Source organism: Eleutherodactylus coqui, chromosome 1 (genome assembly GCF_035609145.1).
Source record: "Eleutherodactylus coqui strain aEleCoq1 chromosome 1, aEleCoq1.hap1, whole genome shotgun sequence".
NCBI classification, from domain to species: Eukaryota; Metazoa; Chordata; class Amphibia; order Anura; family Eleutherodactylidae; genus Eleutherodactylus; species Eleutherodactylus coqui.
The window spans coordinates 269,326,380-269,348,481 of NC_089837.1; the positions used below are offsets into that span (position 1 = coordinate 269,326,380).

At 49.6% G+C, this 22,102-nt stretch overlaps 1 protein-coding gene across 1 annotated transcript in view; it reads left to right on the plus strand.

The window, feature by feature from the left end:
- The first annotated feature begins 15,813 nt into the window (after window positions 1-15,813).
- LOC136581912 (tubby-related protein 1-like) overlaps window positions 15,814-22,102 on the plus strand; it is a 116,172-nt gene continuing 109,883 nt past the window's right edge. Inside the window, exon 1 of the mRNA XM_066582617.1 lies at window positions 15,814-15,946. Within this exon, the coding sequence (XP_066438714.1) occupies window positions 15,814-15,946 (133 nt within the window). The remainder of the gene's footprint in view (window positions 15,947-22,102) is intronic.

The following is a 22,102-nucleotide window of genomic DNA, read 5'->3' on the forward strand; positions in this document are numbered from 1 at the left end:
CCCATTAGCTTTTCCTATTTATGACATAATCAATGCCTGTGCCAAATTTCAAATTTCTATGACATCTGGAAGTGAGAGAATTAGATTCCGTACTTAAAATTTTGAGGCTAATTATTTTGCGCTAGAATTAAATAATCGAGTTGGGGCGCACAAACTTTTCCTATGTATGACATAATAATCAATTCTCATGCCAAATTTCAAGTGAGAGAATTAGATTACGTAAGTAAAATTTGGAAGCCAGTTCTTTTGCGCTAGAATTGAATAATCGAGTTGGGACCCATTACCCTTTCCTATTTATGACATAATCAATGCTCATGCCAAATTTCAAGTTTCTATGGCATCAGGAAGTGAGAGAATTAGATTCCGTACGTAAAATTTGGACGCTAATTCTTTTGCGCTTGGAATTAAAAATCGAGTTGGGACCCATTTACTTGTACTATTTATAACATAATCAATACTTTTGACAAATTTCAAGTTTCTGTGACATCTGAAAATGAGAGAATTAGATTACGAACGAAAATTTGGACGCTAATTCTTTTGCGCTTAGAACTGAATAATTGAGTTCGGACCCCTTTACTTTTCCTATTTATGATATAATCAATGCTCATACCAAATTTAAAATTTCTATGACATCGGGAAGTGAGAGAATTAGATTCTGTACATAAACTTTGGACGCTAATTCTTTTGCGCTTAGAATTGAATAATCAAGTTGGGACCGCTTTACTTTTCTTATTTTGGACATAATCTATGTTTAGATGCGCAGTAGTGCTGCTCAGGCCGTGGGTGCGCGGCTGCTACTTTGCGCATGCGCAGTAGCACCCACAGGCTCGTGAACGTGCAGCGATCCAGCAGGAGGGTGAAGGCGATCTGAAGGGAGGGTGAGTATACCATTTGGGGGGGAAGTGAGTGTGTGCTGTCACTTTACTTGCAGGGGGTGGGAGGCGGGGGGGGCAGGCTGTCACTTTAGTTGTGGGGGTTGGGGGGGGCAGGCTGTCACTTTACTTGATGAGGGGTGTGGGGGGCTGTCACTTTATGGGTGGGGGAGCAACGTCTGTCACTTTACTTGCGGGGGGGGGGGCTGTCACTTTACGGTCGGGGATGGGGGGGCGCCGGCTGTCACTTTACTTGCGAGGGGTCACCGGCTGTCACTTTACTTGCGGGGGTCGAGGTGGGGGGGCTGTCGCTTTACTTGTGTGGGTGGGGGGGCAGTCACTTTACGGGCGGGGGGTTATTGGCGGCTGTCACTTTACTTGCATGGGGGGGCAGGCTGTCACTTTACTTGCGGGGGATGAGGGGTGAAGGGGGGGCGTGGGTTGTCACTTTACTTGTGGGCGGGGGGGTGCTGACAAGTAGTCGCCGCGGGGGCGGAGGGGTGCTGACAATTAGACGCCACAGGGGCGACGGGATGCTAACAAGTTGTTGCCGCGGGGGATGGGTGGGGGTGTCGGGCTGTCACTGGTCCTGCAAGGGGGGGGTATACTTGGTTGGGGGGTTGGTGCTGTCCATAGCAGTTGGCGGGGTGCTGTCACATAGACTTTTGGCCATCGGGTGCTGTCACATAGACTTGTCGGTGAGAGGGGTTGCTGTCACATAGACTTGTCGCCGGGGGAAGAGAGGGGGGGGGGGTTTGTCACAGTATTTTGTCACGTGGGGTGGGAGGGGGCTGTGACAGTAATTTGTCGTGCGGAGTGGTGTGCGGGGGGGCTGTCACAGTAATTTATCACACACCATGTAATCCTGCCTGTGTTATCTATATATAGGTGTCACTGTACTTGTGGCTGGGAGGGGTGGGGGTGCTGTCAGTGTACTCATGGGGGGGGGGGCACTGTGTGGGGGAGACACTGGGGGGGCTCTTTGTGGGGGTGGCACTGTGTGGAGGGGCATTGTATTAGAGCACTGTGGGGAGGGGACACTGTGGAGGGGGCACTGTGGGGGGAGGGAGCATGTGTGTGTGGGAACTTTAGGTAAGGGGCGGGGCACTGGGGGGGGGCATGTGTGTGGGGGGCACTGTGGAGGAGGCACTGTAGAGGGGTCACGGTATGTGTGTGGGGCACTGTGGGGGGGGCATGTGTGTTTGGGGGGCACTTTGAAGGGAGGGGCACTGTGGAGGGTGCATGTGTGTGGGAGCTCTTTGTGGTGGACACTGGCGGGCACTGTGGGGGGGGGGGGCATGTGTGTGTGGGGGGGCACTTTGAAGGGAGAAGCACTGGAGGGTGCATGTGTGTGTGTGGGGGGGGACACTTTTAGGGGGACACTGTGGGGAGTGCATGTGTGGGGGGCAATGTTGAGGGACACTTGGGGACCATGTGTGTGGGGGGCACTTTGGAGGGAAGGGCACTGTGGGGGCTCTGTGTGGTGTGGGGCTCTCTGGGGGAACACTGGGGCACTGTGTGAGGGGGGACACTGGGGGGGGGTACTGTGTGAGCAATGGGGGGCACTGTGGAGGGGACACTGTGGGGGGGGGGTCATGTGTAGGGCCGCACTGTGTGTGTTTTTGTTTTACTTTTACTTTCAATTACAGAGGATCGTGATCCTTTGCCTTTGAAAGTAATGCTAGAGATTGCAATCTCCTGCTACTGCTCTGACAGCTGTAGCAGGAGATACCTTTATCTCTCCAGCATGTGTCTAGTGATGAGTGGACATGCCGGGGAGATGAAGGAATCTGCTGCTACAGCTGTCAGAGCAGTAGCAGGAGATCGCACTGCTCTCTCTGCTCTCACATTGCTTTGAATGGGGCCGGAAGGCTGCCGGCTCCATTCAAAGCAGTGAAGGGACTCGCGGAGGGAAAGAGCTATATCGGGCTGGGCTGTAACTCACAGCCCGATATCGCTCTCCCCATAACAGCGTGCGTCTCCATTATGACGCCTGTTCTCCAGTCATCGGGAGCGCGTACGCTGAGGAGAGAGAGACAGCAGTGCATCATGGGAACTACCCAGCTGCGCCATCTTTGAAAAATTCTTCACGCCAGCTTTATAAGGGGAAGAAAAGGATTAAAAAGGTTAGCAGAACATCATTTTTCATGTGTAAAGCTGTAGTGTATGATGGTTTTACTCTACAGGGCATTAATGGGGAAAAAAAAAACTTAGTTTGCACTGTGGGACAACTACTTTAAGTTTTGCATATTGTATTTGGCACGATGTGTAGAGGATCCAAAGTTTCTAAGAAAGATTGTTCTAAGCAATGAGGCTACATTTAAATTAAATGGGAAGGGACTTGTATAGCGCCAACGTATTCTGCAGCACTTTCAGGTAATTTATTTATTACCCCCTAGCAAGCTGGGTACTCCTTTTACTGATCTCAGAAGGATGGAAGGCTGAGTCAACTTTGAGCCAGCTACCTGAACCATGCGGTGATTGAACTCGCATTTATGTGCCACACGAGGTACATAAATGGCGCGATTAACCACAGCAATTGCACATAATTAGGACCATAGAATCCGCATATTATGGAGGAACATAATGTTAATTTACTAGGAGTTAGTGTAGTGCGGCTTATCAACAAAGGGATTAATTGGGTCATTCTTTTTTATGCTATTGTGACTGGTGCCATTTACTTGAGCTTGCTGCAATAATCTGTCATGCCACATATTTAAGAGGACTTCGAAAATTAAAAGTTTTGTTTAGAACAAGATAGAGTACCCAGGTATTAGTGTATCTTGACGCCACCAGGAAGACCTGGTGGAGTCAAGATTGACGGGGGTGATGCCCCCTGATGCTGATTGGCTGGACAGCGCCGTGGGCTGCAGGTCCTGCCAGCAAACTAAGCAGAAAAGGAACATACAAGGGTTTAAAATGACAAGCATACATTGTCCTGCAGCCTATTTCCAAGCGCAGGTACACAAGGCAGGCCCTTTTTAGCACAATGTCCGTTTAACATAAGGGCTGGCTGCACGGAGGCCCCAGCGGTGGCGGAGAGACTGTCTCGCAGGCGGCCGCCGCTGTGTGCAGCAGAAAAGCCGCGATGGGACATAGCCGCGGGGCACTCCGGTCTCACAGTGGGCGGCGTCCACTTGGCAGGCAGCAGCAAAGTTACAGGCTGTGTTGGGATGGAGGGCTCATCCTGGAGGGCTCATGATCCCTGTGACCTTGTTACTCTGTCATTAGTAACAAGGTCACAGGGATGTTCTTATAGCAGCAGAGGGAGGAGCTATCTTCACAGGCGGCTCCCCTGCAAGCACAGACTCCAGGATGACAGGAGAATATACATTATGATAACCCTCTCCGATACCTCTGCCTCTCCTACTGTTACAGCATGTGGGTATGTGTCTCTGTACACATTATAGTGGGTTAACTCACCATTTGACCAGATGTCCCAAATGCTTGATCTTCCTGGGATAGTAGAGGGGTATGCATTCAAATACTGCCTCCCTGCTGATTGGAAAAGAGACCGAGCTTAGAAATGCCAAGGAAGTCAGGACAGTGTATAAATTGCAGAAAGCTGTGCTTGCTTTACGCCTCCTCCCTGAAAGTAGATTGCAAACAGCAGAGCAACAGAAAAATAGGGAAGACCATATTGAAATCAGAACTTACAGAACAGGGTGCAAACAGCAGCAAATGAGGGGGTAAGGAGAACTCAGTGTAATTTAGAAAACGTCAGGTACGCTTTATTAGATATTTATGTAAAAAAAACAGCAACTGTCAACGAATTATGCGCAGCCATTGAACACGAATGCACACAAATACCAAATGAAATCATTCTTGTTGTTTGCAATTCTATTACTTTGTATTATCTGCAGTACCTGAACCAGAATGGCCATCAATTTTAAAACACTGACTTAATAATCATTCAAAGTGTGTATACATTTTTGGAACACCGTTTATCTACAGTATATTTGTTTTTCTGCAGCAGAATAGGACAATGACCACAAATATTAAACTAATGTCATTAACAATGTATAGAAGAACAAGGAATCCTACAAATAATGATATGGCCCTAAAAGGCCCCTGATCTCAACATCATCAAGTCTGTCTGGGATTACATGAAGAGACAAAAGGATTTAAGCAAACCTAAATCCTCAGAAGATCTGTGGTTAGTTCTTCAAGATGTTTGGAACAACTGCCTTGCCAAGTTCCTCCAAAATGCGTGCAAGTGTACCTAGAAAGAATTTATGCTGTTTTGAACGCAAAGGGTGGTTACACCAAATATTGATTTGATCTAGATTTCTCTTTTGTTCATTCACTTTGGAATTTGTTAATTGACAAAACTATTAACACTTCTATTTTTGAAAGTATTCTTACCTTCTAGCATTTTTTTACACACCTGCCTAAAACTTTTACATAGTAATGTATATTAGTAGTGCAGTGATTAAAGTGGCCACCGGAGGGCAAGATTTATAGAAGGCTGCTTTGGATTTGATGTGAAATACAGAAAAGAGAAGGTTTCAAGATGTAGGATGGGCTTGATTATGAGGCACCTAAGATTGCTCAATGAAAAAAAAAGTGTCTGTCAGGGTTAGCTCTTAGACCACATTTTGTTGTCTCTCTCGGGAGCAGAGTATGCTGCTTGACTTGAGGCATGATGACCTAGATGCCTGATTTAAAGAGAATTCCATTGTGTTGGACTAACTTCATGCATATGCGCTACCATCTTTCCCCAGGAGATGGCGATCCAGCAAGTAGACTAAGCCCCAAAGTATTAGTATATATAAGGGAGCAGAAAGAAAATATACAAAAGTGGTTAAGTTTTAGAAGAATTATATTAGGGAATGTGGAACAGGATTCTAGAGGTGAACAATGTATGTTGGTGCCTTCAGCAAAGATTTGTATTCCTAGACCATGGAGTGAATTACCTATATGATGGACTGCTTGCTAGAGATGGGTTGCACCTTACAAAAACAGGTAAGCATATATTTGGTGGGTGCTTTGCTTCACTTATGAGGAGAGCTTTAAACTAGAACAAAATGGGAAGGGCCGGGTAAAAAAAAACAGCTAATAATATATTTGAGAACCTCTCTATTAGAAGTGGAAAGAACAAAGACAAAAAATTCAGAAGGCAAGTAGAGGAGCAAGAGACACCGATCACAAACTGCAAGTAAACCAGCCTAGACCTAGGTTCTGTCACTCAACTAAACAAGAAATCCACCTGCCTAGACCTCGGCTGTATTTCTCAACTACATTTCTGTCTACACCCACCAATATGCCAGTCATGCTCTCAGCTTTCTTCCTTGACTACATATGTCTACATGGTATTCCTGATCAAGTGGTGTCAGCTGCCTCTGAAGTGAAAACATTTTTGCGGTAGGGGTTTTGGCATTCCCTACAGTGAAGACCAGATCCCAAACAGTGGGGGTTAAAGGGTAAAAACCAGGGTTTCGCATGGGCAGCCCTCAGACGTAGCCCTAGTCAAACTGGTTTAGAGGCACAGCAGATCCACATCTGCTGTAGAGGCAGAATGTTTCTAAACGTATCTTGTAAAATTATAACAAGGTATAACACACCAATCATATAATCACAAAACCAGTCCTCTTTTATCCAATTAGTAATGAGGCTAATATCATGTGACTTTTTTCATATGATTTGGTGCACTTGGATTTAAATAGATGGTACAGAATATACAGTTTGTGTTTAGGAGCTATGACTAAGGATGTGTGTAATGTCCAAAATTCTGCAAGCGTTCCTATTTCATTGTCAAAATTTGTTGGATTTTAATATTCTTTAACCCCTTAATGCCACAGGATGTACATGTCAAGGGTTTCCAGAGGGAGCGTGCTTCCTCTGTAATGTAATTGGCCTTCTGCAATGTAATTGCGGAGAGTCGATTGGTTGCCATGACAACCAGATGCCTGACACTGGTGTCCTGGCCTACCATGGCATTTTTAACGTGCAAAACTTAAAAAAACCTAAACCAAAAATAATTTTGGTATTGTTGTAATTGACCTGATCCGCAGAAAAAAATTCATCATGTTATTTATGATATACTAGCTGATATACCTGGCTTCGCCCGAGTTAATTTGATACAGGTGTTTACCCGTTCTTCTCATGGAAAATTTTATGAAGTCCTGGTTACTTAAGAAGAAACGAGGAATAAAATATGTATGCACATAAACAAGCATTAGATTCTCCTCAAACTGCATGTACCGATGTCCCTCTGCAGAATGTGTGACCCCTTCCACTCTCCTCACTTTTTATCCCTAAAGGTAATGCCCCTTTTTATTCAAATTTAACCCCAGACTGGAGGCTGCAGTCCCTTCTTAGACTTAAAGGCATGCTCCATCCCTGCAATCCATGGCCGCTTCCTTATGTACGTTACAGTCTTACAGTATATGCATACGGAGGTCAGTTAGATTCTCCTCAGTATTTACACACAGAGGTCAGTTAAATTCTACTCAATATATACACATAGAGCTGAGGTAGATTCTCCTCAGTATATACACATAAAGAAGAGGTAGATTCTCTTCAGTATATGCACATAGAGAAGTGATAGATTCTTCTGAGTATATACACACAGGTGAGGTAGATTCTCCTCAGTAAATTTCACAATTATGCGGTACATATGTGTATTATTAATTACAATACATTTACGGTCACTTACTTTGGCACTTAGAATTGAATAATCAAGTTGCAACCCCTTTAGTTTTCCTTTATAGGATTAAAAGAATGGTCGTGCCAAATTTCAAGTTTGTACGACACCAGGAAGTTAGAGAATTAGATTAGGTACATTACATAGGGGGGTCACTTACTTTTGTGCTTAGAATTGAATAATCAAGTTGCGACCACTTTACTTTTCCAACTTAGAACCTAAAACATGGTTGTGCCCATGGTTTCTGTGGAACAGATGTGCTATTAGTTACATTACATAGGGGTCACTTACTTTTCCTATTTAGGACCTAAAGAATGGTCATGCCAAATTTCACATTTGTACGACATCGGAAAGTTAGAGAATTCGTGGCCAGTCAGTCAGTGAGTGAGTCAGGGGTTCTGTCATTAGAAAAAAAAAATTGTATTTACCTATTCCTCCCGAGGCAGTCTTCATACCAGATCTTCTCCTTGCTCCCCCATTTCCCTGGGTAATGTCCATTTGCTACATTCCGCTTTCTGCAGGACGGTGTACGCTACACCACTAGTGACGCAGCGTTCACTGCCTAGCAGGAAATGCCGACTCCTCGGAAGCCTGTTTTAGTGTGCAGACTATCATTGCGTCTTGGCGCAAGTGTTCATATAATGTATGAACACTCTCTGCAAGACATTGTGCATGCGCAGTCACGGCGATAGTCCGCTGTAGCAAAAAAACAATGGTAGAATTGTTTTTTCTCCCTGCCCTTCAAAAAAAATGTATAAAAGTTTGACAATACATTATATGTATATCCAAAAATAGTAACAATAAAAATTAGTTTGCCACACAAAAAAAGTCCTCATATTGCCATGTCTATGGAAAAAAATTAAGTTATGGCTTTCGAAAAGTGGAGATGAAAATCCCCCCAAAATTGTGTCCTTATGGCCAAAATAGGCCATGTCCTTAAGGGGTTAATAACTAGAGATGAGCGAGCACCAAAATGCTCGGGTGCTCGTTACTCGGAACGAACTTTTCGCGATGCTCGAGGGTTCGTTTCGAATAACGAACCCCATTGAAGTCAATGGGCGACCCGAGCATTTTTGTATTTCGCCGATGCTCGCTAAGGTTTTCATGTGTGAAAATCTGGGCAATTCAAGAAAGTGATGGGAACGACACAGCAACGGATAGGGCAGGCGAGGGGCTACGTGTTGGGCTGCATCTCAAGTTCACAGGTCCCACTATTAAGCCACAATAGCGGCAAGAGTGGGCCCCCCCCCTCCCAAAAACTTTTACTTCTGAAAAGCCCTCATTAGCATGGCATACCTTTGCTAAGCACCACACTACCTCCAACAAAGCACAATCACTGCCTGCATGACACTCCACTGTCACTTCTCCTGGGTTACATGCTGCCCAACCGCCCCCCCTCCCCCCCACAGCGCACACCAAAGTATCCCTGCGCAGCCTTCAGCTGCCCTCATGCCACACCACCCTCATGTCTATTTAGAAGTGCGTCTGCCATGACGAGGAACCGCAGGCACACACTGCAGAGGGTTGGCACGGCTAGGCAGCGACCCTCTTTAAAAGGGGTGGGGCGATAGCCCACAATGCTGTACAGAAGCAATGAGAAATAGAATCCTGTGCCACCGCCATCAGGAGCTGCACACATGGGCATAGCAATGGGGAACCTATGTGCCACACACTATTCATTCTGTCAAGGTGTCTCTGCATGCCCCAGTCAGACCGGGCTTTTTAATTCATAGACACAGGCAGGTACAACTCCCTATTGTGAAGTCCCTGTCGACCGACAGCATGGGTGGCTCCCTGGAACCCACCGGCGATACACAAAAATATCCCATTGCATTGCCCAACACAGCTGAGGTAGTAATGTCATGCTTAATGCAGGTGGGCTTCGGCTCACACTGCATGCCCCAGTCAGACTGGGGTTCTTTACAAGTGGACACATGTAGGTTAAACTCCGTGTGCATCTACAGCATGGGTGGCTCCCTGGAACCCACCGGCGGTACACAAAAATATCCCATTGCATTGCCCAACACAGCGGATGTAACGTCAGCTGTAATGCAGGTGGGCTAAAAATTCATTTGATTACACTGTAGGCGAGGGCCCACAAAAATTGCTGAATCAACAGTACTAATGTACATCAAAAAAATTGGCCATGACCAACCAAGAGGGCAGGTGAAACCCATTAATCGCTTTGGTTAATGTGGCTTAAGTGGTAACTAGGTCTGGAGGCAGCCCAGTTTAACTAAAAATTGGTTCAAGTTAAAGTTTCAACGCTTTTAAGAGCATTGAAACATATAAAAATTGTTTAGAAAAATTATGAGTGAGCCTTGTGGCCCTAAGAAAAATTGCCCGTTCAGCGTGATTACGTGAGGTTTCAGGAGGAGGAGCAGGAGGAGGAGGAGGAATATTAGACACAGATTGATGAAGCAGAAATGTCCCCGTTTTGGATGGTGAGAGAGAACGTAGCTTCCATCCGCGGGTGCAGCCTACGTATTGCTTACGTATCGCTGCTGTCCGCTGGTGGAGAAGAGAAGTCTGGGGAAATCCAGGCTTTGTTCATCTTGATGAGTGTTAGCCTGTCGGCACTGTCGGTTGACAGGCGGGTACGCTTATCTGTGATGATTCCCCCAGCCGCACTAAACACCCTCTCCGACAAGACGCTAGCCGCAGGACAAGCAAGCACCTCCAGGGCATACAGCGCTAGTTCAGGCCACGTGTCCAGCTTCGACACCCAGTAGTTGTAGGGGGCAGAGGCGTCACCGAGGATGGTCGTGCGATCGGCTACGTACTCCCTCACCATCCTTTTACAGTGCTCCCGCCGACTCAGCCTTGACTGGGGAGCGGTGACACAGTCTTGCTGGGGAGCCATAAAGCTGGCCAGGCCCTTAAAGACTGTTGCACTGCCTGGGATGTACATGCTGCTCGATCTACGCACCTCCCCTGCTACCTGGCCCTCGGAACTGCGCCTTCTGCCACTACCGCTGTCGGATGGGAGTTTTACCATCAGCTTGTCCGCCAGGGTCCTGTGGTATAGCAACACTCTCGAACCCCTTTCCTCTTCGGGAATGAGAGTGGGAAGGTTCTCCTTATAGCGTGGGTCGAGCAGTGTGTACACCCAGTAATCCGTAGTGGCCAGAATGCGTTGAATGCGAGGGTCACGAGAAAGGCATCCTAACATGAAGTCAGCCATGTGTGCCAGGGTACCTGTACGCAACACATGGCTGTCCGCACTAGGAAGATCACTTTCAGGATCCTCCTCCTCCTCCTCCTCAGGCCATACACGCTGAAATGATGACAGGCAAGCAGCATGGGTACCGTCAGCAGTGGGCCAAGCTGTCTCTTCCCCCTCCTCCTCATCCTCCTCATGCTCCTCCTCCTGAACGCGCTGAGATATAGACAGGAGGGTGCTCTGACTATCCAGCGACATACTGTCTTCCCCCGGCTCTGTTTCCGAGCGCAAAGCGGCTGCCTTTATGGTTTGCAGGGAAGTTCTCAAGATGCATAGCAGAGGAATGGTGACGCTAATGATTGCAGCATCGCCGCTCACCACCTGGGTAGACTGCTCAAAGTTTCGAAGGACCTGGCAGATGTCTGCCAACCAGGCCCACTCTTCTGAAAAGAATTGAGGAGGCTGACTCCCACTGCGCCGCCCATGTTGGAGTTGGTATTCCACTATAGCTCTACGCTGCTCATAGAGCCTAGCCAACATGTGGAGCGTAGAGTTCCACCGTGTGGGCACGTCGCACAGCAGTCGGTGCACTGGCAGATTAAACCGATGTTGCAGGGTGCGCAGGGTGGCAGCGTCCGTGTGGGACTTGCGGAAATGTGCGCAGAGCCGGCGCACCTTTACGAGCAGGTCTGACAAGCGTGGGTAGCTTTTCAGAAAGCGCTGAACCACCAAATTAAAGACGTGGGCCAGGCATGGCACGTGCGTGAGGCTGCCGAGCTGCAGAGCCGCCACCAGGTTACGGCCGTTGTCACACACGACCATGCCCGGTTGGAGGCTCAGCGGCGCAAGCCAACGGTCGGTCTGCTCTGTCATACCCTGCAGCAGTTCGTGGGCCGTGTGCCTCCTATCTCCTAAGCTGAGTAGTTTCAACACGGCCTGCTGACGCTTGCCCACCGGTGTGCTGCCACGCCGCGCGACACCGACTGCTGGCGACGTCCTGCTGCTGCTGACACATCTAGATTGCGAGACAGAGGTTGAGGAGGAGGAGGAGGAGGGTGCTTTAGTGGAAGAAGCATACACCGCCGAACATACCACCACCGAGCTGGGGCCCGCAATTCTGGGGGTGGGTAGGACGTGAGCGGTCCCAGGCTCTGACTCTGTCCCAGCCTCCACTAAATTCACCCAATGTGCCGTCAGGGAGATGTAGTGGCCCTGCCCGCCTGTGCTTGTCCACGTGTCCGTAGTTAAGTGGACCTTGCCACTAACCGCATTGGTGAGGGCGCGTACAATGTTGCGGGAGACATGGTCGTGCAGGGCTGGGACGGCACATCGGGAAAAGTAGTGGCGACTGGGAACTGAGTAGCGCGGGGCCGCCGCCGCCATCATAGCTTTGAAGGACTCCGTTTCCACAACCCTATACGGCAGCATCTCAAGGCTGATAAATTTGGCTATGTGGATGGTTAACGATTGAGCGTGCGGGTGCGTGGCGGCGTACTTGCGCTTCCGCTCAAAGACTTGCGCTAGCGACGGCTGGACGGTGCGGTGCGAGACATTGCTGGATTGGGCCGAGGACAGCGGAGGTGAGGGTGTGGGTGCAGGCCATGAGACGGTCGTGCCTGTGTCCTGAGAGGGGGGTTGTATCTCAGTGGCAGGTTGGGGCACAGGGGGAGAGGCAGCGGTGCAAACCGGAGGCGGTGAACGGCCTTCGTCCCACCTTGTGGGGTGCTTGGCCATCATATGTCTGCGCATGCTGGTGGTGGTCAGGCTGTTGGTGGTGGCTCCCCGGCTGATCTTGGCGCGACAAAGGTTGCACACCACTGTTCGTCGGTCATCAGGCGTCTCTGTGAAAAACTGCCAGACCTTAGAGCACCTCGGCTTCTGCAGGGTGGCATGGCACGAGGGGGCGCTTTGGGAAACACTTGGTGGATTATTCGGTCTGGCCCTGCCTCTACCCCTGGCCACCGCACTGCCTCTTGCAACCTGCCCTGCTGCTGCCCGTGCCTCCCCCTCTGAAGACCTGTCCTGTGTAGGCGTTGCACACCAGGTGGGGTCAGTCACCTCATCGTCCTGCTGCTCTTCCTCCGAATCCTCTGTGCGCTGCTCCCTCGGACTTACTGCCCTTACTACTACCTCACTGCAAGACAACTGTGTCTCATCGTCATCGTCCTCCTCACCCACTGAAAGGTCTTGAGACAGTTGCCGGAAGTCCCCAGCCTCATCCCCCGGACCCCGGGAACTTTCCAATGGTTGGGCATCAGTGACGATAAACTCCTCTGGTGGTAGAGGAACCACTGCTGCCCAATCTGAGCAGGGGCCCGAGAAAAGTTCCTGGGAGTGTTCCCGCTCCTGAGCATGTGTCATTGTAGTGGAGTGAGGAGGCTGGGAGGAAGGAGGAGCAGCAGACAGAGGATTCGGATTTGCAGCACTGGACGGCGCAGAACTCTGGGTGGATGATAGCTTGCTCGAAGCACTTTCTGCCATCCACGACAGGACCTGCTCACACTGCTCATTTTCTAATAAAGGTCTCCCGCGTGGACCCATTAATTGGGCGATGAATGTGGGGACGCCAGAAACGTGCCTCTCTCCTAATCGCGCAGCAGTCAGCTGCGACACACCTGGATCAGGAGCTCGGCCTGTGCCCACACCCTCACTTGGCCCTCCGCGTCCTCGGCCGCGTCCACGTCCTCTAGGCCTACCCCTACCCCTCAGCATGCTGTATTACCAGTGATTTGATTTCCCAGGCAGGAAATAAATTGGCGCAAGCCTGCAGGCCAAATATAATTTTTTCACTTTTTTGCAAAGGGAAGGCCCCACTGCGGATATTCAATGAACAATACGTTTAATAACTGTGGTGTGGCCCTGAAAAAGTGTCACACAACTTTAGTGTAGCAGAGTTATTAACTCTGGCAGAGCAGGTATTTGCCAGTCAGGAAAGACAATGGCGCAAGCCTGCAGTAAACCGTAGCTGGTTGCGTTTGATTTTTGTACGTTCTCCACGCAGCACACACGTACACGGAGACCTTAGGACTGACACAGGCAGGACAAATATAATTTTTTCGCTTTTTTGCAAAGGGAAGGCCCCACTGCGGATATTCAATGAACAATACGTTTAATAACTGTGGTGTGGCCCTGAAAAAGTGTCACACAACTTTAGTGTAGCAGAGTTATTAACTCTGGCAGAGCAGGTATTTGCCAGTCAGGAAAGACAATGGCGCAAGCCTGCAGTAAACCGTAGCTGGTTGCGTTTGATTTTTGTACGTTCTCCACGCAGCACACACATACACGGAGACCTTAGGACTGACACAGGCAGGACAAATATAATTTTTTCGCTTTTTTGCAAAGGGAAGGCCCCACTGCGGATATTCAATGAACAATACGTTTAATAACTGTGGTGTGGCCCTGAAAAAGTGTCACACAACTTTAGTGTAGCAGAGTTATTAACTTTGGCAGAGCAGGTATTTGCCAGTCAGGAAAGACAATAGCGCAAGCCTGCAGTAAACCGTAGCTGGTTGTGTTTGATTTTTGTACGTTCTCCACGCAGCACACACGTACACGGAGACCTTAGGACTGACACAGGCAGGCCAAATATAATTTTTTCGCTTTTTTGCAAAGGGAAGGCCCCACTGCGGATATTCAATGAACAATACGTTTAATAACTGTGGTGTGGCCCTGAAAAAGTGTCACACAACTTTAGTGTAGCAGAGTTATTAACTCTGGCAGAGCAGGTATTTGCCAGTCAGGAAAGACAATGCCGCAAGCCTGCAGTAAACCGTAGCTGGTTGCGTTTGATTTTTGTACGTTCTCCACGCAGCACACACGTACACGGAGACCTTAGGACTGACACAGGCAGGCCAAATATAATTTTTTCGCTTTTTTGCAAAGGGAAGGCCCCACTGTGGATATTCAATGAACAATAACTGTGTTGTGGCCCTGCCTACACAATTCTGTCCCTGTAGTATCAATGGAGGGTGCAATGCTCTGCACAGATGATTTTTAGAAAAAAAAAATATGCAACACTGCTAACAGCAGCCAGCACAGTACTGCACACGGTTAAATTTGGCCCTAGAAAGGACCGTTGAGGTTCTTGAAGGCTACACTCACTCCTAACACTCTCGCTGCCTAAGCACCACTTCTGTCCCTAATACCGGGTGCAATGCTCTGCACTGCCGATTTTGAGAAGAAAAAAAAAAAATTTTCCACTGCTAACAGCAGCCTGCACACACGTAGATGTGGCCCTAAGAAGGACCGTTGGGGTTCTTGAAACCTACACTCACTACAAACACTCTCCCTACAGCAACTCCCATAGAACAGCACTTTCCCTCACTAACTCACACGGCATCTGAGCCGAGCCGCGGGAGGGGCCGACTTTTATACTCGGGTGACATCTGATCGCCCCAGCCACTCACAGCAGGGGGGTGGTATAGGGCTTGAACGTCACAGGGGGAAGTTGTAATGCCTTCCCTGTCTTTCAATTGGCCAGAAAAGCGCGCTAACGTCTCAGAGAGGAAACTGAACCAAAGTAACCAGAAAGTAACCAGAACACCGCGTGGTACTCGTTACGAGTAACGAGCATCCCGAACACCCTAATATTCGCACGAATATCAAGCTCGGGCGAGTACGTTCGCTCATCTCTATTAATAACGTTTCTCGAGATTTTACCTGTAACTCTATGTTATTCGATGGATTACTTGGATTTTTTTAATATAACAGGATTGGAGAGGACACATATCAGAGAACTGGTGCTTGAAAAAAAGATGTGTAGGAGGTTCAGATTATGGCTTCTTTCACATGAGCGCATATCGACCATCCATTTTCACGGCCAGCCGATATACGCTGTGTTCTGCTGTATTGGATTCCAATGCATCAGATCACATGGGCATATTTCTGAGAGGTAAAAACGCCCGGCCAAGCTAATATAGCGGTGGGCGTTTTTATGTCGGGCCCAAAAGATAGTCCTGGACCTATCTTTTGGGCTAGAATATGTCGGCCGCTGCATGGGCTCCCTCCCTCTGTTCTCCTCCCACCCCATGCAGGCTCACCTCTCATTCCTCCCTGCTCCTTCTGTGCAATGGGGGTGGAGCCAAGCACCACCCTGCCTCCTCCCATTGATGGCTATGGACAAGGGGCGGGACATGGGCAGAGCTAAGCACCCACCTTCTCCCCGTCCTTTGTCTATAGCCATCAATGGAAGGGGCAGATCGGTGATTAGCTCCGCCCCCGACCTGCCCCCTCCAATTGCACAGAACGAGCGGGGAGGAACGAGAGGTGAGCCTGCGATAGGGAGGGAGGGGAAACGGGCATTGGCCTCTGAGCTCGGCGCATTTGCGCCGCCCTCGCCAGGCTATATGAACAAGCGCACAAACATTTGATTTGTGCACCCGTTCACCAGATTTTATACCCCCCACTAGAGATGAGCGAGCACACGCGTCCGAGCTTGATGCTCGTTCAAGTATTAGGGTACTCGAGATGCTCATTACTCGAGTCGAACACCACGCGGTACTCGAGTCAATTGCATTTCCTTCCCCACATGTTTAGCGCCATTTTTTAGACAACAGACATGCGGGGAAAGCATTACCACTTCCTGCTGTGACGTGCCAGCCCTCTCCCCCCCCACTCCCACAGTAGAGAGTGGCGGGGACGATCAGGTGACCGCCGAGTACTTAAAGTGGTCCTGCCCTCGGCTCGCCTCAGACGCATGCTGGCAGAGGTTAGGGATAGTGCTGCTGCTGATATAGGGACAGTGTTAGAGTAGGATCCTGTCGTGAATAACCCCAACGGTCCTTCTTAGGGCTACTCCTCATAGTGCGCATTACTGTTGTGGCAGGCTGGGAGCGGTAGTGCACCAATTTTTTTTTTTTTAAGCATCTAGGGCTGTGCAGGCCATTTCAGCTATACTGTTCTGTGTGTGCAATGCATAAGGCAGAGTGTACACAGCTTCTTTTATAGGCAAAGTTTTACAGTCCTCCTGATCCTCCGTGCAAGAACCCCAATCCTCCTTCTTAGGGCTACATCTCACCGTGTGCATTATAGTTGTGGCTGGCTGGGAGCAGTAGTGCATCAATTTTTGTATTACGCATCTAGGCTTGTTCCCACCCTTTCAGTAATAGCGTTCTCAGCCTGCAGTGCCGTACAACCAGCTCTCACCGTGAAACTGCACTCTAACATTTCCTAGCCTACTGCAAACTACTTCAGCTATACCATTCTGTGTCTGCAGTGCATTAGGCAGAGGTCTCACCGCTAAACAGTACTGTAATATTTCCTGGGCCACTGCAAAGTATTTCAGCTGTGCAGAGCGTCTCACAATGCCCTTTCCTTGGTGGGGTTGAGATAGCCGCAGTTACCAGCACTATCCACTGGCTTCAGAGTCTTCTCCCACTCCATACAGCCTCTCTTATCTACAAGTCTCTGCGAGCAGTAAATTACCCCTAGGTATCAGCACAAGACAGTGGGTTAATTATTTCAAGTCACAGCATAGAGCCTCCACTATCTACAAGTCTCTGTGTGCGGTGATATAAGCCATAGTTGCCATTTATTTGGGCCCTGCTCTATTCTTAATCTGCCATGATGAGGAGTAGGGGTAAGGATCGAGGACGCAGGCATCCAAGTGAGGGTGTGGGCACAGGCCGAGTTCCTAGGCGTGGTGAATCACAGACGGCTGCTGTGGGATTAGGAGAGAGGCAAGTTTCTGGGGTCCCCAGCTTCATATCACAATTTACGGGTCCGCGTGGTAGACCTTTATTACAAACAGAGCAGTGCGAGCAAGTCCTGTCGTGGATGGCAGAAAATGCATCCAGCAATGTATCGACCACCCAGTCTTCTATGCAGTCCACTACTCCCGGCCTAGGGACTGCACCTCTGAATCCTCTGGCTGCTCCTCCTTCCTCCCAGCCTCCTCACTCCATGAAAATGACATATTCTGAGCAGGCAGACTCCCAGGAACTGTTCTCGGGTCCCTGCCATGAGTGGGAAAAAATGGTTCCTCTCTCACCTGAGGAGTTTGTCGTGACCGATGTCCAACATCTGCAAAGTTACCGGAGTCTGGGTGATGAGGCTGGGGACTTCTGGCAACTGTCTCAAGAGCTTTTTGTGGATGAGGATGATGAGACACAGTTGTCTGTCAGTGAGGTGGTAGTAGTAAGGGCAGTAAGTCCGAGGGAGGAGCGCACAGAGGATTCGGAGGAAGAGCAGCTGGACGATGAGGTGACTGACCCCACCTGATTTGCTAAGCCTACTGAGGACAGGGCTTCAGAGAGGGAGGCAAGAGGAGGCGAAGGATCCCCCAACTGTTTCCCAAAGCACCACCTCGTGGCAAGCCTCCGTGCAGAGGGCTAGGTGTTCAAAGGTGTGGATGTTTTTTAGTCAGAGCGCACACGACTGATGAGCAGTGGTGTGCAACCTGTGCCGCACCAAGATCAGCTGGGGAGCCACCACTACCAGCCTCACCACCACCAGTATGCGTAGGCATATGATGGCCAAGGCCATTCATCCACCTCCGGGTCACACCACTGCCTCTTCCCCTGTGCCCCAACCTGCCACACAGATCCAATCCCCCTCCCAGGACACAGACACGAGCGCCTCCCGGCCTGCGCCCACACCCTCACCTCCACGGTCCTCCACTCCCTCCAGCAATGTCTGTCGCTAACACAAGCGTTGGAGGGAAAGCGCAAATACGCCGCCACCCACCCGCATGCACAAGCTTTAAACATGCACATTGCCAAATTAATCAGCCTGGAGATGCTGCCGTACAGGCTTGTGGAAACGGAAGCATTCAAAAACATGATGGCGGCGGCGGTCCCGCGGTACTCGGTCCCCAGTCGCCACTATTTTTCCCGGTGTGCCGTCCCAGCCCTACACCAGCAGTCTCCCGCAACATAAATCGTGCCCTCACCAACGCGGTTACTGGGAAGGTCCACATAACCACGGACACATGGACAAGTACTGGCAGGTAGGGCCACTATATCTCCCTGGCGGCACATTGGGTGAACTTGGTGGAGGCTGGGACCGAGTCAGAGCCAGGGACCGCTCATGTCCTACCCACACCCCGAAAAGCAGGTCCTACCTCGGTGCTGGTATCTGTGGCATTTTATGCCACCTCCTTCAAACCCTCCCTCTTCTCCTCCTCTGCCACCTCCACCTCTCAATTAAGTAGTGTGAGCATGTCGCCAGCAGTCGGTAGCGCGAGGCGCGGCAGCACAGCGGTGGGCAAGCATCAGCAAGCCGTGCTGAAACTAATCAGCTTAGGTGACAAGAGGCACACGGCCCCCGAGCAGCTGCAGGGTGTGACAGAGCAGACCGACCTCTGGCTTTCACCGCTGAGCCTCCAACCGGGCATGGTTGTGTGTGACAACGGCCGTAACCTGGTGGCGGCTCTGCAGCTTGGCAGCCTCACACATGTGCCATGCTTAGCCCACATCTTCAATCTGGTGGTTCAGCGGTTTCTGAAAAACAACCCCCACTTGTCTGATCTGCTCGGCAAGGCGCACCGCGTCTGCGCATATTTCCGCAAGTCCACCACGGACGCTGCCACCCTCCGGACACTGCAACGTCGGTTTCAGCTGCTAGAGCACCGACTGCTGTGCGACGTGCCCACACACTGGAATTCTACGCTGCACATGTTGGCCAGGCTGTACGAGCAGCGTAGAGCAATAGTGGAATACCAGCTGCAACATGGACGGCGAAGTGGTAGTCAGCCTCCGCAATTCTTTACTTAGGAGTGGGCATGGATGGCAGATATCTGCCAGGTCCTCGTAAACTTTGAGGAGTCTACCCAGATGGTGAGCGGCGATGCGGAAATCATTAGCGTTACCATTCCTCTGCTTTGCCTGCTGAGAAGTTCGCTGCTAAGCTTAAAGGCTAACGCTTTGCGGTTGGAACAGGAGACGGGGAATGACAGTATGTTGCTTGATAGCCAGACCACCCTCATGTCTATCCCGGCGCGTTTTGGAGTAGGAGGAGGGGGAGGAGGAGGATCCTGAAAGTCGTCTTCCTAGTGAGGACAGAGATGTGTTGCGTACTGGGATCCTTGCACACATGGCTGACTTCTTGTTCAGCTGCCTTTCCCGTGACCCTCACGTTAGATGCATTCTGGCCAAGATGGATTACTGGTTGTACACCCTTCTCGACTCACGGTATAAGGAGAACCTTTCCACTCTCATTCCCGAAGAGGAAAGGGGTATGAGAGTGATGCAATACCACAGGGCCCTGGTGGAAAAAGTGATGCTAAAGTTCCCATCTGACAGCGCTAGTGGCAAAAGTCGCAGTTCAGAGGGCCAAGTAGCAGGGAAGGAGCAGGGATGAAGCAGCATGTCCAGCACAGGCAGGAGAACACTCTCCAAGGCCTTTGCCATCTTTATGGCTCCCCAGCAAGACTGTGTCACCACTCCCCAGTCAAGGCTAAGTCGGAGGGAGCACTGTAAAAAGATGGTGAGGGAGTACGTAGCCGATCATACCACCGTCCTCCTTGATGCCTCTGCTCCATGCAACTATTGGGTGTCAAAGCTGGACACGTGGCACAAACTTGCGCTGTATGCCCTGGAGGTTCTGGCCTGCCCTGCCACTAGCATCTTGTCAGAGAGGGTGTTTAGTGCAGCTGGGGGAATCATCACGGATAAGCGTACCCGCCTGTCAACTGCCAGTGCCGACATACTTACACTCATAAAGGTGAACAAGGCTGGATTTCCCCTGACTTCTCTTCTCCACCGGCGGAAAGAAGCGGAACCTAATGATTCTTTTCGCTGCAACCGGAGAAAAAGGCATCCTCTATCACCACAAAAAAGGGGGAATTAGCTTTGTCAACACTTTCGGATATTATTGCTCCTCCTACTCCTACTCCTAAAACAGCATGTCATCACGCTGAACTGCCCATTTTTCTGTGGCCCAAAAGGCTTTGTTTAAAAGTTTCTTACAATTTTTCAAAGTTTCAAAAGTATTGATACTTTAACAGAAACCATTTTTTTTTCACAGGGCTGCCATTAGCCTTTGTTACAAATTAAGCAACAGCGAGCTGTATCTTTAAAAAATGTTTATGGGTTTCACCTGCCCTCGTAGTTGAGCAATTCTTCAGGGATGCAGTTGTACTCTTGGTACACCAATTTTTCTGGCCCTCACCTATACTGTTATCTAACTAATTTTTCCGACCTTCGTCCACACTCTTGGTAACCAACTTTTTTCAGGTGTTCGCCTATACTCTTGGTACACCAATGTTTCAGGGGTTCGCCTACATTCTTGCTACAGAAATGTTACAGGGGTCCGCCTATGCAGTTTCTACTGAATGGTTTGAGGGGTTCGCCTATACTTTTGCTACAGAAATGTTACTGGGGTCTCCCTATACTTTTGCTACAGAAATGTTACTGGGGTCTGCCTATACTTTTCCTACAGAAATGTTACTAGGGTCCGCCTACGCAGTTTCTACTGAATGGTTTGAGGGGTTCGCCTATACTTTTGCTACAGAAATGTTACCGGGGTCCGCCTATACTCTTGATATAGAAATGTTACTGGGGTCCACCTATACTCTTGCTACAGAAATGTTACTGGAGTCTCCCTATACTCTTGCTACAGAAATGTTACTGGGGTCCGTCTATACTTTTGCTACAGCAATGTTACTGGGGTCCGCCTATGCAGTTTCTATTGAATGGTTTGAGGGGTTCGCTTATACTTTTGCTACAGAATTGTTACTGGGGTCCGCCTATACTTTTGCTATAGAAATGTTACTGGGGTCCGCCCATACTCTTGCTACAGAAATGTTACTGGGGTCTGCCTATGCTGTGGGTGCACAAAGACTTCCCATCGCAGTGTTTTACCTATCTGGCACAAATACACTGACTGACTTGGGCAGAAATGTGGGCAAAGGCCGAGGTCCTTGGCACGGTGAAACTCTGCCATGTTTGGGCAGTTTGATTTCTTTCTGTGTAATACCCTCTTTGTGCACCCACAGCATAGGCGAGCCCAAGGAACTCAAAGACTTCCCATTGCGGTGTTGAGCTATCTGACACACAGAATGAAGTGTGTGGGGACCCATGGATTTCTCATAGCTATTTAACTCACGGCACCTTGGGTCACACAAGGTGTAGTGTGGGACCGAGCCTGACCCAGGACCTGCTCACGTACATCCCACACAGAGTATTGCTGGTCCTACCTCGGTCATGGTTTCTCTGCCTTATTATGCCACCTCCTCCTCCTGATTGGGGTCTGGAGTTCCGCGCTGGGCAACATGTATTTTCTCTCGTGTTACCACAGTTATCTGAGACACTGGTTTGGGCCAAACAAAAGGAGCGTTACTGCATTAATGAGACGTTCACAGCTGCACTAGCATCCGAGTCCGCTTTATGTCCACGATTAATGAGGGTGTGAGCCAAGGCCGCGGTCCTTGGCAGGCTGAAACTGCCATGTTTGGGCACTCTGATTTCTTTATGTGTAATACCG